The sequence below is a fragment of the Myotis myotis genome, unplaced genomic scaffold, assembly GCF_014108235.1.
Source record: "Myotis myotis isolate mMyoMyo1 unplaced genomic scaffold, mMyoMyo1.p scaffold_m19_p_18, whole genome shotgun sequence".
NCBI lineage: Eukaryota > Metazoa > Chordata > Mammalia > Chiroptera > Vespertilionidae > Myotis > Myotis myotis.
Window position 1 is genome coordinate 32341197 of NW_023416322.1, and position 16715 is coordinate 32357911.

Sequence of the window (16715 nt, forward strand, 5' to 3'; positions counted from 1 at the left end):
AAGCCTCCAAAAGTGGACCCCTTAGAAAAAAAGATACTCTCCTAAAGTATTCCAATTCCCTGAACTACAGAAGGACCACTCCACCTGGGATGTCTCGTGGTACCAACAGCACAGCTTCTGGACCACCAGGCCAGCTAGGAGCATGTGGAGGAAACCACGTCACAAGAGAGCCCCCCTCTGCAGTTGTCTTAGACGCAATGAGCCTGGAAGTCAGGGTAAAGTACAAGGTCAAAGGCAGGATGGAGGCTGTTGACAGAGGAGGACCCAGAGTTGTGGACTTCATGGCACTTTTAAAGCAAGTTCATAGAACCTCTCAGTCCCCAGACATATCAAAATTTCAATCCTCTCCTTTTTTATGTATGTGTTTGCTTTGGATGAAGTCCCTGGGAATTATATGAAATTTCCCAAGCTGACTTGGGCTTTCTGGAAAATCTTGGCAGCCACCCTAACAACAAAGAGGCTCTCACATCAGATGTGTGCCGAGAGCCCCAGGAGCCCTCTCTTTTCTCCTCCAGCTGCCCCCTCCCAGCGCAAGGTCTGTGGTTACAATGCTCCCTCTAGCTGAGCATAGTGGACTGTCCAGGCATGTTGACGGACGCACCTCCTACAGCTGCTTCTGGGCCATGACACTCAGAGCGAAGCCTCTTCTCTGCAGTTCCATGACCTCTGTCTTCTCTTTGGAACAGGCTTCCCACTGGTGTGGCAAACCCCCAAAGATGGAATTTTACCTCTCAGTTTGCTACTGACCTTTCTCAACCAAATCGTACTGTGCTTGGGCTCAGCCCCTGGGACCCCTGCCTCCCTGAGGCTCACAGACTCTGAAACCTACTGGGTGTCCTCCTTTTCCAGGGAGCCAGGCAGTGCAGACACGCCCCCACAATCCAGAGCCAGCTCAGCTGGCCTGAAGGGCAGGGAGTGAGAGGGGTGGCTAATCCATAATTAGGATAAATCAGTGTCTCACAGCAGCAGTCCATCTCAGGTTGGAGCCAAAATTGCCTTTAGTCTTTCAAAATAAGCCTATTTATAAATTCGTTCTCTCTTCCCTTCTTATTTGGTCCAAAGCTAGCTCCCCATCGGCCTTGGTTGGGGTAAGGCTTTCTCGCTCCAGAGTTCCTGGTTTTCATTTCTCTGCTACTCCCTAGCTGTGTTTACTGTTTTGTACTAAACAAACAAGTATTATTTTACTCTGTATACATGACTATAGGAAAAAAATCTAAAAATAGAAAGCTGAAAAAGGTAGTCTTATTCCAAGGAGCTTACATTCCAGCAGGGGGCAGAGTCCTAGAACCCAGAACAAAAGACAACAGTCATCTCAAGCTAAAGGAATCTACCTCCCGCCCCCCACCCCCAAACAGGAGGGTCTTACTGTCTCCTCCCAGGAGGAGTTTCCACCCAGAGGTAACACTGGAAATTGTGTCCTGGGGCTAGATCAGATTAAAGGTAAGCATGTATTGACCCACTCCCCACCCAAAGCCAGATTTAGACCACATAATTTCTGAGAAATCTAGGAGAAGGAACAATAGAAGTAAATAAAATCTTCTACCCATTGCAAAGACCATGTCTGGAAGCAAAATCAGTGAGGCTTTCCACTTTGAAAGGCCCAGATGACTACTACTCTTCCCCACAACACAAACACACACACATGCATTCACATACATGCACCCACACAAACACACACACATGTCTTTCTGGTGGAGACTTCTCATCAGGGACCTAGTTACATGCAAATGAAAAAAAGTTGAAGCTTTGTAAGTAGAGTTTGAAGGGTGATGACCTTCTCACACCAGAGTGTGAATGACGATTCCTAAAGAAGCAGGAGAACCACGACAGGCTCCAATGATGGTGACGCCACAGGACTGACACAGTGGACTCACTGAGGCTCCCATTGGGGTTCTGGAAGACCCCATGAATATCACCTCTTATCCTTATTTGAACTCAGAATAATTTCCAAGAAAGACCTAGGAGCCTGATGCAATGGAGACCAAAATACCTGTTTGACTGTTGGCAAAGGTGTCTGGAGACTATGGCACAGGCATGAAGGCTGAATCAGTGGGCTAGAACTCCACTGAAATAAGCTACTCTCCCAAACTGTGGGCCTCTTCTGCTGGGTTTACCATACAATGGAAAGAGCCCAAAAGGCCAGCTCTCTGCAGGCAAGCAGGTCCTGAAGGGTTCCTCCTCCCAGACTCAGCAATCAGATCAGTTACCTTGGTTCCCATCGAGGGGAAGGAGGAAGCGATGGGGCAAGAAGCCAGAAGTAGTTCTCCATGGATATCTCTTTACATTGAAAAAGGAAGAATGGGAAATAAGTATCCTCATCCTGACTACCCTCAGCGGGCACTGCTGTCAGCCCAGCCACAGGACGATGTGCTGCAATGAAAGGCTTACTGGCCCAGAGACTGGCACGAGGCATCTAAAGAGACTACCAAGTGGCTGTGTCCTCCTCATCCTTCCTCTGACACTCCTCCCTTCCTGGGCCTCTGCGTCGCGCTAGGATGGGTTGAGATCAACAAACCTGAACGTGTTTTGGTTTGAGGTTTGGCAAATTCTGGGACTCCAAAGTATTCCACAAATGTTTTGTGTTCTGCAAAACCAAAAAACATTGGCTGAGCACTTTTCCCCCTAATTTTTAAGCCCATGTGTTTTGAAAGGAAATGTAATCCGTATGTTTGGGGTACATTTATATGCAACTCGTCAAACCATGCTCGTCTGTATTAGTCATTCAATGTCTAAAAGGCCTGGGGAGGATCACAGATCATAAGAACTCTGTTAGCAGGAGAAAGGCAACAGATGAGGCACCGGTTGGAAGGTGACAAACTGGGCTCTGATGTTGGCACAAACCACCAGAAGATTTACAGATAATCCTCTAGATCCTCTCCCATCAATCCATCCCATCTGCACAATGGCATTAATCATTCTCGCCCTCATCAGATCCTGCAGGCAGCTAGTGATAATTAAATTGTCATAACCGGATAATTTGTAGCTTTTCAAAGAGAGAATACAAGGGCCACAAGTGTATTTTAGTTCAGCTTCCCAGAGTGCTGGGAGACAAAAATGGTTTCTACCTTTAATGAGCATCCTTGCCCCATCATGACACAGGTTTTTAGTGTCATTGTATCGCAGTTTCACCTGCCAGCAAAGTTCAGCCTGACTTTCTGCCTCTATTAGGGAGCCCCTTGTTTACAGGGGTGCAGAAAGCAGATGACAGAGTCCTGGGGAAGTAGACAAAGATGGGCAGAGTATATAAAGGTTGTTTTATTTAGAAAATAGGAGGTTCTTTATCTTTAAATTGGTAAAGGTTTTTTGGAAAAAGAATTCTATTCTCCATACCTGTTGAACATAAAATAAGTCCAGTTTCAATCGTTGGCCTCATAGAGCAGAAAGTGCACGGGTTTGGAAGTCAGGGAGACTTGGGTTTTAGTTCCTGCTCCAGCTCTACTGTGTGACATTAGGAAAGCTGCTTAAACTCTCTGAGCTTCAGTTTCCCTATTTGTAAAATACAGGTTGCTTTGAAGATTAGAAGGAATGTAAGTAAAAGGTCTGGAGCACAGTAAGCATTCAATCACAGATAACTTCTATAATTACTAATATTACTTAAAACAGCGTGCAGGTTTTAATGGGACTTAAGATATTTCCAGGCTATGAGAAAAAGCCTATATAATAAAAGCCTAATATGCTAAGTGTCCAGTCATCCATTTAACCAATCAAAGCATAATATGCTAATGATATGCTAAGGCCACTCAACCGCTTACTATGACGTGCACTTACCACCAGAGGGCAGATGTTCTGACCGGTAGGTTAGCTTGCTGCTGGGGTCCAGCAGATCGGGCCCTGGAGCTCTCCCATGGTCCCTTCCCAGCTGGCCAACCTCCCATGTCCCTCCCCAACCCCCATCATGCCCCAGTGGGGTCCCTTGACCTGGCCTGCATCCTCTGGCAATCCGGGCTGAGAGACCCCCTCCAAGTGCACAAATTTCGTGCACCAGGCCTCTAGTAAATAGATAAAGCAATGAAACGGGCGATTGAAGACTGTAGTTCTGTTTTTCTGGAGTCCTTACAATGAAGAGCAGTTCCCCAAGCAAGACAGGCAGTTACTGAACAGTAGACATTTACCAGCCATAAGAGCAGACACAGGCCAGGGTCCCATGATGAGTCAAGGTCCCTTCCAGCCCACTGAGGAGGCAAGGGGACCTCAGGACTTGAACTGAGATGTCATCACAACTTCATAACCAGAGGCAAATGCTTCAAGGTGCATGGCCTTATTCTTAAGTCCATTAAAATGTGGCTCCAACCCCATAGCCTAGCTCTAGTGCTGGTCAGTACAGCCTATCTACTCAGATTCTCCGTTCAGGTCACGTCTCTGACAAACAAGGATTCCACTAGGAAAGTAAAGCAACGAAAGAAAAAGAAAAGCTCTGGATCTCCAAGAAGAAAATAAACACAATAAATGCCACTGGTGAGGCAAAAAAAAGAAAGAAAAGAAAAGTACTTGAATAACTAAAGACGGTAGGGTTGGTTGGGCCCTGGGCAAATACAGTTGTGTCTAGAGCAGAAATTCTTAACTGCTGTTCACAGACCTTTTCAAGAATCTTAAGAAAGCCGTAGACCTCTCCCTGGAAAAACACACATCTGCTCATCCACACACGATATTACTTACAATATTTGGAAACACACAGAACCCATGATGTCCATCCCTGGAATCCAAGTTAAACATCTCCAATACCCTAGGCTTCTTTCTGAAGGGCCAGCTTCTATTTTGAGCTCCAATCACTAACAAGGTCCTCAATATGCCCAAAGAGCCAGCCCAGGAAGGGAGGCAACAGGAAATAGCTCCCACGCATCTTCTGTGACCTGAACAGGGTCTAGAAACTCATTGTGAGGAAGAGGACCATCCCTCTGAACTGAAATGAATAGGGATTCGTTCTTCATTGGCTATGTTTTGAAAACAAAGGCTTTTGTCTTATTTTAAACAAAGAGCCGTTGAGCAGGAAGGCATCTGGCCTGGAGTCCATATGCCTGAGTTCTCACGTAGCTGTATCACTAACTAGTTGCCTGACCTAAAACATATTACTCAATTTTGTCATCTGCAAACTGGAAGTTTAAGTAGCTTTTACTTTATTCAATAGATGAGACCTTAAAAAATTCTGAGGTAAATTATATAGAAATCTAAATGTTTTTACATATATGATAAGGATCTCATAAAAACTTTCATAAATCATTTTGTAAAGGAAATAATCACTGATTTTAGCATAAATCTGGATTCTAATATGTGCTAGCTATGTGGTTCATGGAGTGAAAAATATAAAACTAGTTCATCTGAAAACTCTTGCATAGAAAATAGCAAAGATAACTCCTGACAATTTACATCATTCCGATGTAAAGAAATGCCCCCAATTTGGAAAATGTCTTAACACTAAAGTAAATAGTGATCGCAAAGCCTACACACTTTATGAGACATGCATGTCACACTTGCTGTTTCAGTGTGGTTTGTGTAAAGTGACATTTTCTGATAGAATAACCTTAGATCAATCTGGTTTCCCTGGCAATTTCAGTTCTCTCTTTACTCTGTGGATAACAGGTTTTCATTTTAGAAAGGAGGTATTTAGAGAGAAGAAAGAATTAACTAGAAAAACACCAGAGTCTCCAAGGCCGTTTATAACAGGAGCAAATAGTTCTATAAACGTCAATAATTCCTAAGAGTTTCACTATATAACAACCTAATCAATGGTGATGTTAGGGCACCCAGAGAGGTGCTGCTCTATAAACTCTATGTATTAAATCAGAAACATCTCATATGTTTTCATATTAATCATTTCAGAAAAATGGTTAATTTTTTAACACCGTTTTACCTCTTAAAAGTAATAATTGTGTGAAAAATTTTATTCGTCCACAATTCCTTATTTCCTGATAATGAAAAATCGATGAGATATCACTGTAGGTTCTCTAGCCACATATAAATGTGTAACAGAAAAAGTAATCTTTTGATGATAATAAATCACCATAAAATTTGTTTTAAGTGCCTGAATTACCAAGTATGATGTAGAGGAGGAAGGACTTGATCTGGTATTTTAGAGTGTTTTACCAACCAATCTGGATAATTCAGCCTTTAGAGGGCAGCTTTTTCATTCTTGGATCAGCTATCTATTTGTCTTTACACAGTGACATGAAAGTGTTTTCCAAAAAGCAGGAGCCAATGGGGTGTGGTTGGAATAACATCACATATAAAAGAAGAGTCAGTGAGTCTCTTTCCCAATTCTTACCTGTTTCTTCCAGAATCTCTGAATCCTTTAGCAAAAGGGTTTCGGTCAATTTTTAATCTGGTGATCTGGAAACAAACAAAGAAGCATGAATTATATTTTCATTAATGGACTTCTTTTTTGGTTGCTCCTAGAAAAATAAGAAAAGTCACTCTGTTAATAACAGCTAGTGTTTTTATTTCATTTCCTTTTAGTTGGAGCTTTAAATGAAGTTGATATAGGACTAAGGCCTGGCACACAGATGTCCGACCCACCTGACCCTCTTCTCCCTAAAAACAAGGTTTTTCCCAGTATGACTCCATAAACTCTTTTTCATTCACTTTTGTTGCCCCAAAATGGTGGTAAAGGTATTGAAATGGAAAACTGGGTCCATGGTACATGATACACAGGAGGCCCCTAAAAAGTGGTTATTGAATGAGTGAGTAAATGAATAAGTGAGTAAGTGAATGAATAATGAATGAATGCATTCAGCCAAGCCAATCAGGAGGAATCACCAAGACAACCTGCCTCATCTGAAGGATCCAAATAATTGGCTGCATTACCCATTTTACTTAAGTTGTGTCTTCGAGCCACTAGGGATTGTTCCTTTGATGACCTGAAATGGTCTCATAAAAGACACAAGAAGTAGCTATTCTTTTGTCAAGGCTGCACCCAAAGGAAAAGCTAAAAATGTGTGACTTGAAGGGGGTAGAATGCAACATATCTCATTCAATCTCCAAGGCTTATAAAAGAATCAGAAGAAATAGAGAGGCAGTTTCATAAGGCTGAGCACACGCAGCAAAACAACCATGTGACCCAGCTTAAACAAGTCCTTAGGAGCTATCTGGTCAACCTCCACTTAGTGTATAAGCTCCTCTCTATCATATCCTATCCTAGTTCTGTCAGTCTCTGCAGTGGTTGTATGCATTGTCCTTGTGCCTCTAGACTAGAACAAGCCTGACCAACAAATTCCATATGTGCTCTAATGTTTCTGCTTTCAGCCTTGGTCATGGGTCGCATTTTGATACCTTCATGTCTGAACCAGATGTGAATGATTCTCTATATTGAAGCAATAGAGACTAAGGGGTGGAGGCTGGGGAGCTCAGGAAAGGAGGGGAGGCATGCTCAATGGAAAGTCATTCTAGAAATAAGAGAATCTCATTATTTGATATCTTTTTCTGATAATTGCAGAACTTATCGCTGGGATAGTTCCAGTTCTTTCCAGTGTTGCAAATATACTCAAGACCCTCTTCCATCAGAGCAGAATTTCCCAAAGCCACAGTCTTTAAAGGACTTTAAAATGCAATGTGAGATTCTGATGGAAAAAAACTGAAAGTACCTGTTATTTTCCCCCTCCTCAACATTCCTTGCCTCTAGAACGACATACTAATAATGTAGCACTAAAAATGCAGCAAAAACAATTTTACATGTATTTTATAGACCAGAGCAGGAGCCTGAAGCTTCGGCTTTCCAGCGTCTACTGTCTGCACTCTGAATACTGAATTGAGTTTAAAGACTGTCACTGCATTCTGTTCTTGACTTAAAAATCAGTTCTTTCTTCCTCCATAATCCACAGCAATAAACCACACACCATATTTTCTTTTCAAGTCAGGGTTATAATATTTTATTTTCTCTTTCAAGTTGGCTTATCCTGTCCGACCCATTTATGATAGGGGTTTATGATATATGATTGTGCTGCTGTGTTTCAGGGACCTCCAAAGACCTTTGTAAATAGAACGACATTCTATTTCATGGGCCTGGTAGAAATGGTTGAAAACCTGTTTCACACAATTCATTGGATCTCAGGCCAAGGGGCATGTACAGAAGTTTAATAGACAAATGCTACCAAATGTTAGGGAAAGCAACATCTCTATACTTGTTTCAAAGTTTTTAATGTGAGATTCAGAGAACTTCATGAAGAGTGTGGTTGTGCTACTCATTACTGATTTATTATCAAGTGCCTTTTGTGTGCAAAGCACTGTGACAGGTAGTGCAGGTGGCAGAATGGTGGTCAGCACATGGCTGTTACTGTCTTTTCTTCCAACCCAAGGAGCGTATAATCTAGGAAAGCAGACGTGCACTAATAATTACAATGTAAAACAGAAAGTGATTGGATTTGCCATAAAGCTAGAGTGCTGTGAGTGCTTAGAGAATGTAGGGATTATTACAAGTTGAAGTGCTCCTCAGAGCACTAGGAGATAACATGTGAGATGCATTTGATTGGTTCATTTTCAACCCTACTCCATCATTACATTTATCAATTAGACCCTAATATGGTTGTCTGTCTGTATCACCCCACCTTAGACTGGATCACCATCATCTATTGACTAAACTACTCTAACCTTCAGATTGATCTTCCTTCTTCCCTGTCCAATCTCTTCTTTACACAGCAAACGAAGTGATCTTTGTTAGCATGTAACTGGATCATGTCATTTTCTTCAGTGACTCCCACTGTACTCCATGCCTGGCCCCACCCACACTCTGCTACCCCTGGTTCACGGGCTCAAGCCCACTGAGTTACTGTCAGTGTTGGAATGTGCCAAACTTTTCCTGCTCAAGCCCCTCACACTCACTCTATCTCCAGACAAAAATGCTCCTTTCTGTATTCTTCACATAGCTAACTCCTCCTCCTAAGTCTCACTCTTAACGTCATTTCATGAGAGAGGTCTTCCTTGATCACTCCTCCAAAATAGCATGCTTCTACTCCTTTTTTAAAATATATTTTTGTTGATTTCAGAGAGGAAGGGAGAGGGAGAGAGAGAGAGAAATATCAATGATGAGAGAGAATAATTGATTGGCTACCTTCTGCATGCCCCCCACTATGGATTAAGCCCACAACCTGGGCATGTACCCTTGACCAGAATCAAACCTGGGGGTCCACAGGCAGATGCTCTATCCACTGAGCCAAATTGGCTAGGGCCTGCTACTCTCTTTAACTGCACCCTCTGTAATTCAGTCTTTACTCTTAACCTAGTTGGCAATTACACATTTTTTTTTGTTCACATACTTACTATTTATCTCTCCCCCTGCTCTACAAGTAGGAACCCTATCTATTTTATATACATTTTATTAAGCAGGATCTAATATGACATGCTATTCATGCTCAGTAAAATATTTGTTCAATGAGTGAATATGGGAGGGAGGGAGGGAGGGAGGGAGGGAGGGAGGGAGGGAGGGAGGGAGGAAGGAAGATAGATCACCAGTCCCAACACCATAAAAAGCCTTAAAAACTACAGACCAAACAATTCCCTCAATCCTATTTGCATTCACTGCAGGCATTACAGACAAAAGTCTTAAATGTTCTTCCAGTGAGAACAAGATCCATTAGTAGCTTCCCGTGCAGCCAAAGCTACTCTACAGGAGTTATATGCAAACTCGGTCCAGTGATAATGAGGAGACATGGAAAATACAGAGGTTATGGAAGAATTTTTGTTCACTGATTTTATTTCCATAACCTTATACTGATTGGTGCAGTCTGAGTTATTGAAGGCTGTGGCACATGAGGGAGTGGTTGCTGGCCTGCCACCATTCATTTTAATCATTTTCACTGACTTTTTTTGCCTAGTAACATAGAGGCAGTTAATAAATGAGATATACCTCACAATGCAGAGTGCAGACATAAATAACACAACCTACAAAGAAAATTAATCTTTAGTATGATTTTTACAGGACAGGGCCTGCCCTTATTAACACTCTCTTAGTTATGCTTATTTTTTATCGTACTGCTTGAAGGGTATTCCACTGGGATTTTTTTTAAACCTTAGCCTGTATGAAAAAGAAAGTTCTGCACTGATTTGATTGGAAAGTTACGGTAAAACTGGCTCACTAGTTTAATATATAATGAGTGACTCAGAAATCCTATTGGATTTGCTTACACAAACCTGGCTGTGGTTGCAGACTTCGTAGCTGGTTCCTGTAGCCAATTCTCATCAAGAAATAAGACTGTGTTACCTGAGGAGAATGGGGCTATATCTTTTTGGAAATCTAGTTTCCTGTTTGGGAAAAATAAAAAAAACCCTCTAGATTCAGCAGGCTTTTTCCCCTAGAGAAGACAGATTCTGTAATGGAAATTTCCTGCTAATTCCATGAGAACATGTTGGCATCAGCCTCTTCCAAGAAAACACATAAAGTGTGGAGTCACCTTTATTCCAACCTCTACCACCTTATTCTCCACGATGAGATTCTGGGCATGGGGTACCTTCTCTCTTCCACAGGCTGGCCAAGTTGGCACACTGTGAGCAAATAGCAGTAATAATAACTCCAGTATGCTAGCAGCCCCAGGAGTCTATGGGTCAGTCCGTGGGGGGGGGGGGGGGGGGGAATGGGAATAGGGGAAAGAAAAGCATGAGATATTTCATGAAATAGAAACTCTTTCTTCACAATTCACTACTATTTCTATCCAAAAAAGCAGAACCACAGATATATAAAGACAGTGGTAGTAGAATGGTGTTGACTAATCATTCAGCCATTTTCCAAGGAAATATTCAGAGCTCTGCACTATGGGACAGACACAAATGTCTTAGAATTGTGGAGATGGAATTGTCCTTCATCTTAAATTAGTGGTTTCTGGGCTTCACAATTCTAATTCCCCCTTCCAATATTTGAGAGATCAACATTGATATTCCAATTTTTTATTCTACCAAGTGAAGGGAGTTAATGTCCATTATCTCTTTCCATCATTATTTGACACTCTAGCATCAAAAAAGTTGAAAGGACAAAAATAAAAATTGTACAGTCTATTAAAATGAATGTTTACATGTATGAAAAATCTCTACACTGTCTCTATTTTTCTCACCTTTCAATGGACCATAAAAACCTTCTCCATTGGCTTGAGGACATAGAAACACTGATTCAGATCAAACCACCGATTTGCAAATGAGAATATTGAGGTGGAGGGATTCGTCAAAAGCAGTGCAATTCATCCGCTGCAGAGCTGGGTCTACTACTCAAGTCTCTTAACTACCAACCTGGTGTTTTCTACCATGTCTCACTGTTCTTTGTAGAACATTCAACCTTTGTTTTTAAAATGCTTAAGATATTGAGAGGAAGACTGAACAAACATACACAGGTCAGCAAGTGATAGGGTCATAAGAGAGGTACACTCACTAACACTTTCATGAGGAAAAGCTCATTTGTACCTGAAAAAGTAAGGAAGGTGGTGGGGGATAGTAATTGCACCAAACTTGAAGAATAGAAGGACGCTAGACAGATAAAGATGAAGGGGGACGCGCATTTCTGCAAAGACAAGAACATAGGCAAAAGTAAGGCAGCTGCAAAGTACAAATAGTAAAATTCTAACTAGATTGCTGAACTCTTGTGGATGCTTAATGAGGATTAATTAAAAATAAGCTTAGAAATGTAGTTGGTAATTGGCACAGAGGACCTTAATTGAAAGACTTGGGATCCTGGACTTTGCTCCCAAGGCACTGAGGAGTCATTGACAATTTCTGACACAGAAATGATGCAGTGAGAGCTGTGCTTTTGGAAGATCCATCCGGCAATGAGACATTGAGCTTGCAGTCCAGGTGACTCTGCTGGGTGCTATCACAATACCCCAAGGTTGGGAGAAAGGGGGCAGGTCCAGAACAAAGGCAGAAGCAATGAGATTAGAAAGAAGAAAATACTGCATCAGTAGAAGCATCAGAGTTTAATGGTAGATTGGATGTGGGAGAGTCAGGTGTCCAGTCTTGGTGACAAGATGGAAGTCAATAGAAAGCATTGTTAACAATGGAGAGGATGGGAGGAGACACAAATGAATAGTATAGGTTACAGTGTTTTGTTTACCAGCATCAAAACACCATGTTCCCACCTCTCAAGGATGGACTTACTAAAACTACACTGGTCTAAAATATTGTGGGGATTTAAACAAGTTTACAAACATAAACATTCATAATTTTTAATAGTTGAAAATCATATGTCTATTGCCTCTGTTTGATAACGATAAATTGCTCCCAACCTTCATTTAAAAAAAACATGCAGGGGGAAAGGAGGGAGAAATTATAAATTCAGAGCTAACAGAAACCTTAGAAAGCATAAGCCAACTGCTCATTTTGTTGAAGAAATTGAAGCCCAGAAAGACACAGCCCAGTGACACAGGTAACTAGTGGGAAATTTAGGACTAAAGCCCAGGTCTCCAAATGTCTAGCCCATTGTTTTCTGTGGACAAGACACCTTCTTTAGGAAACTGGGTAACATTTCATTTCAATTCTGCTCTCCTACTTTCTTCATTGTGTTACTGCAAACAAGCTCCTGAGAACAACAAACCTACCACTCATTTTTTTCCTCTTTACTCTGATAGGCTTCCTAACCATTCTCTTAAAAAGAAATATAAGGAGTTTGGCCATAAAATATTAATTGTTCTCATTCTGGAAGGTTGATGGCAATAAAAACACAGTAATAGGTGCATATAGCTCACAAAAGAGAACCGTTTATGCTGCCCAGCATCTTCGAGACAAGTCTGAAAATTATTGTTCGCTCACAGCTCTCTTACAGGATGCAAACCTCAAGATTCCTGGGGGAAAGAGCTGAGGTTAGTTTGCTTTATTGTAAGTCACTGCATTATATTAAATCATATCTATGCAGCCAAAGGGAATGTTAAACAATCGTGCTTGTTGATTTATCCAGGGACTGGAGGCTTGTTAAAAAGGCAAAAGCTGTTATCTTGACTTCAAAATAGGCAGAATTGAGTATGACTCATCTATTTTGAATGTCAGCACATCATGAATTCACGAACATGACACGAGAACAGAGAGATCAAAGTAGTTACCTATTGATTACAATATCTTGAAGAGCCAACGCAGCTCTTCCAGTTCCCAACAATCCCCTTTCTCCTTAATGAGCAATTTTTTTTTTTTTTTTTAACTCTCATTCGAGAATATGTTTTTTATTGATTGTAGAGAGAGAGGAAGGGTATGGGGAGGAGGGAGAGAGAGCGCGAGAGCGCCCTGATCGGTTGCCTCCAGAACACGCCCTGACTGGACATTGAACCTGAAATCTGGGCATGTGCCTTGACCAGGAACTGAGCTGCTATCTTTCAGTGCATGAGATGATGCTCCAAACTACTGAGCCACACTGGTCGGGGCTGAGCAATTTATTCTTTTAAAATGACCTCTACTTCCCACGTTTCTTCATGTCTATGGACCCAGTCATTTAGCAATGTCTGACTGCCATTAATTGGACGCCAGATTTGTGTCAGTGACTTTAGACATGTTACCTCTTCTAGTCTTTGTAGCTCTGTGAAGCTAGAACATCTTCAGACCAGGAAACAGGTTGAAAGGGGGTCAGAAAGGTGTTCAAGGTCATACAGTTCATCAATAGAAAAGTCATAAATCAAACCAGATATGTCTGCTGTCAAATCTCATTATCTTAATTATGGTTTCCCACCCCTACCAAACCACCACAGCCCCTACCCCAGTCCAGATATAGACAAAATATTTATACAGTGAGAATGTACTCAGACACAGGACAATGCCTATGAGAGAAGTTTGAGGAAGAGAAAGGGATTTCAGGTACCCGTGTTCAGTTTCCTTTCATTGTCACAGTGATCTGTGGCTTTCTAAGTTCAGCCTGAGTTATGATAGTGACCCTCCCGGTCTCCAGAACTGATCTTAATGAGTTCATTCATCAGTGTCCACTAAATATGTATGGAATGAATGGACATATTTCTGACATTAAAACATACAGATCTTAGGGTGTAGCTGGTGATCACAGGTAAGTTTCATCTGAAAGTGTAAGTGAAGCCGTGGATCTTAAATGGAATTTTAGATGCCTGTTGACTCTAATGTAGCCAGGTGCTGGGATACATGGAAAAGTGCAGATAAGAGGGAAGGAATGAATCAAACCTCAGAACTTGCAAATGAGAAACACTTGCCAGGATATGGTAGAGATTATGAACATGGTTACACATACAGAGAGACATGAAGATGACTTAGGTTTGCTCCTCCGGGGCAAAGATTTGGTCTCTGATCTAAATCGAGACCATGCCAGCTGCTCCTAGGCATTCCTGCCTTGTCATCATGGGTGCCTTGTGTGCCCTGCAAGCCTGCTGTCTCTCATTCCATGCTCCCCAGTACCATGTGGAAGGACAAAGCCTTTCTTACCAAAAGCCTCCTGAATAAGCTCTTTTAAAAGGAGATACCACTAGGAATTCTCAAGGCAGCCTCCTACCTGCTGGTTCTGATAGGCTGTGACCGTGGTGAACACGGTCTCAGGAAAGTTGAACGTTTTCACTCCATCCCCAACAGGAACAGGTTTTGTGGGTGACAGGTCGCTGCTGAAATCCTTGCGAATCACATGAACTCGAGGCTGGTATTTGTGCATGGAGTGCAGAATGATCTGGAATGAGAAGGAGAAACATTAAGCCAGGGTTGACTCTACGGTACTTACATCTTTTCAAGCTCTCATGCAAATAAAATCACAGAGTAGAAGCATTTTAGAAAGAGTACAGATTGGGGGTGGGAAACCAGAAATCAGGGGGCGGGATGTACAAGAAACCAGAAATCAGTATACTTGCCCACCACAGACAGGACTAAGTGATTAGAAAGCATCACATGGAACCATATAGCAGATTGTCCCGATCATGGGCGGTGGATGCTTGCTTTAACTGGGTAAATGCTGAATGACTGCTCTGGTACCAGAAGACGTCACTCCACTAAAAGGTCCCAGACCTCTGCCACATAACAGTGGTTCCCTCCTGCTTCAAATTTGCAACATGGGCTCACGCTGTCTTAACATTCTACAAGCTATTATTTGCACTTTGTTACTGAATTTATAGACATTCTCTTATGTCACGTGAGAGTGAGTAGTGTAAGTACATTATCCCTTCCTCAGAAAATTGTCATTTCCTTCAAGATAGGAGCCAGGGTTTTAGCTCCTTCAATCTTCCCATAGCACCCAATATGGATCATGGCATTCAGTGAAAATTCAGTATATGTTTTACTGCAAAAGGTAAATTGATAGCATCAGGTGATCTAATTATACCTGGAAAGCCTTAGGGCCTATTCTTCTCTTATAAATTCTTCTCTTGACAATCATCCAAAACTGTCACTTCAGTTGTTTCCCTGTGCATTGTTCTACTGAATGTTGTGATTTCTTTCACCATTTTTTTTATTTGTCCTGTATTTCTGTCTCTGAATTCTCCCCTGACTAGACTATGCGTACCTGGAGCACAAGACTTCTAATAAACACAACCTGATGCATAGCAGACGTTTGCTAAATGTTAGATTTGTAATAAATGAAATGTCACAGGAATAAAAAAAAAACTTTATGCTTATTTTCTTAAAATGACTTAGAGTGGCATGGAGATTCTTATTTTACCTGTTTGCAAAAGCCTGGGGCTAATCAGCTCTAAAGCAAAAAGGGGAAGAGCAGGGAGGAGGAAGTGGGAGATGGGATTCTTTGACTCACATGTCCTTGATCATCCAGTTCATTGTTGGTCAGCTTGAGTTTGTCAAAACTGACCACCTGTCTCATCCAAGTGTCTCCGGAAGCTAGAGAATCAGGGTGTATATAAACTCTTGGTGGCACAGGGGAATCAGCGTTGCCAGCCACCATCCACTTGGAGCTATGATACACGTATCTGAGAGAGGAGAGAGGAGAATTCAGAGATGTGTGCAGAGAGGGAATAGCAGTCCAGAGAGCAAGTAGGGACAGGAGAGAGGAGCAAAGAGATGACAAGAATGGAGAAGTAGTACACAAAGAAAAAGTGAAGGAAAGATAAGGGGAAATGGAGAATGAGATGGGGTAGGGGAGAGCAAAAAGGCGTTGTGGTTAATGATCAAAGCTGCAGCTCTCATAAGAAAAACATTCTCACAGTCCCTTTTCTTTCTTCTCCCTCTCCTTGCCTTGCACCCCTGTGTGCACACAGGCATCCTTAACCCACGTGCCTAGCTATGGAAAAGGTATTTTACTGCAACCTTTCACCTTTCAAATGCAAACCATATAATCCGTTGGCCACTTGTTCAGGATTTGGTTCCTTATTAAAAACATCTTCCATATCGTCCTATAAAACACCGCCATGTGCAGAGACCCTCCAAGCAGCTCACTTGTTAACCATTTCCTTGCCAGGGATCTTGATTTTGAGGCATTTCTAGGAAAATGGAGGGCCTCTGCCTTAGTGCAATCATCCCCAGAAACAACACCAAGTCTTCCCAGTGTTTTCTTTGATGAACTCTATCTTGAACGTCATCATCTCCCACATTATTTTCCCACAAAGCCACTGGAAATGAGATGCTGTTGGGTAGCAAAGGAGGTCAGTTTTCCAGACTTTGCCAATTGCCCTGTAGTTCTGAAAGGTGCTCTCCATGGATCTGATACTTCCTATTTCTTAGTAAAGGAGCTTGTGGGCCCTGGGTCCTGGCAAACAGAGGCACTCAGTCCAAATCTCAACTCCCAAGATCCTCTAAAAAGATTAAAAGCCTCTCCCTTCTTAAGTCCTGCATTCAAGACCACTTCTCTCTGGGCCAACTCTCTGACCCACCAC

The 16715-nt window shown here is 42.0% G+C and overlaps 1 protein-coding gene across 8 annotated transcripts in view; it reads right to left on the reverse strand.

Moving 5' to 3' along the window:
* The window catches only part of TBX15 (T-box transcription factor 15), a 96957-nt gene that overhangs the window by 24858 nt on the left and 55384 nt on the right, over nucleotides 1–16715 (reverse strand). For all 8 annotated transcript variants that reach the window (XM_036343271.1, XM_036343272.1, XM_036343264.1 and 5 more), the window contains 3 exons: nucleotides 15641–15812; nucleotides 14402–14569; nucleotides 6260–6324 (listed from right to left, as the gene is read on the reverse strand). In XM_036343271.1, coding sequence (XP_036199164.1) covers nucleotides 6260–6324; nucleotides 14402–14569; nucleotides 15641–15812 — 405 coding nt within the window. The remainder of the gene's footprint in view (nucleotides 1–6259; nucleotides 6325–14401; nucleotides 14570–15640; nucleotides 15813–16715) is intronic.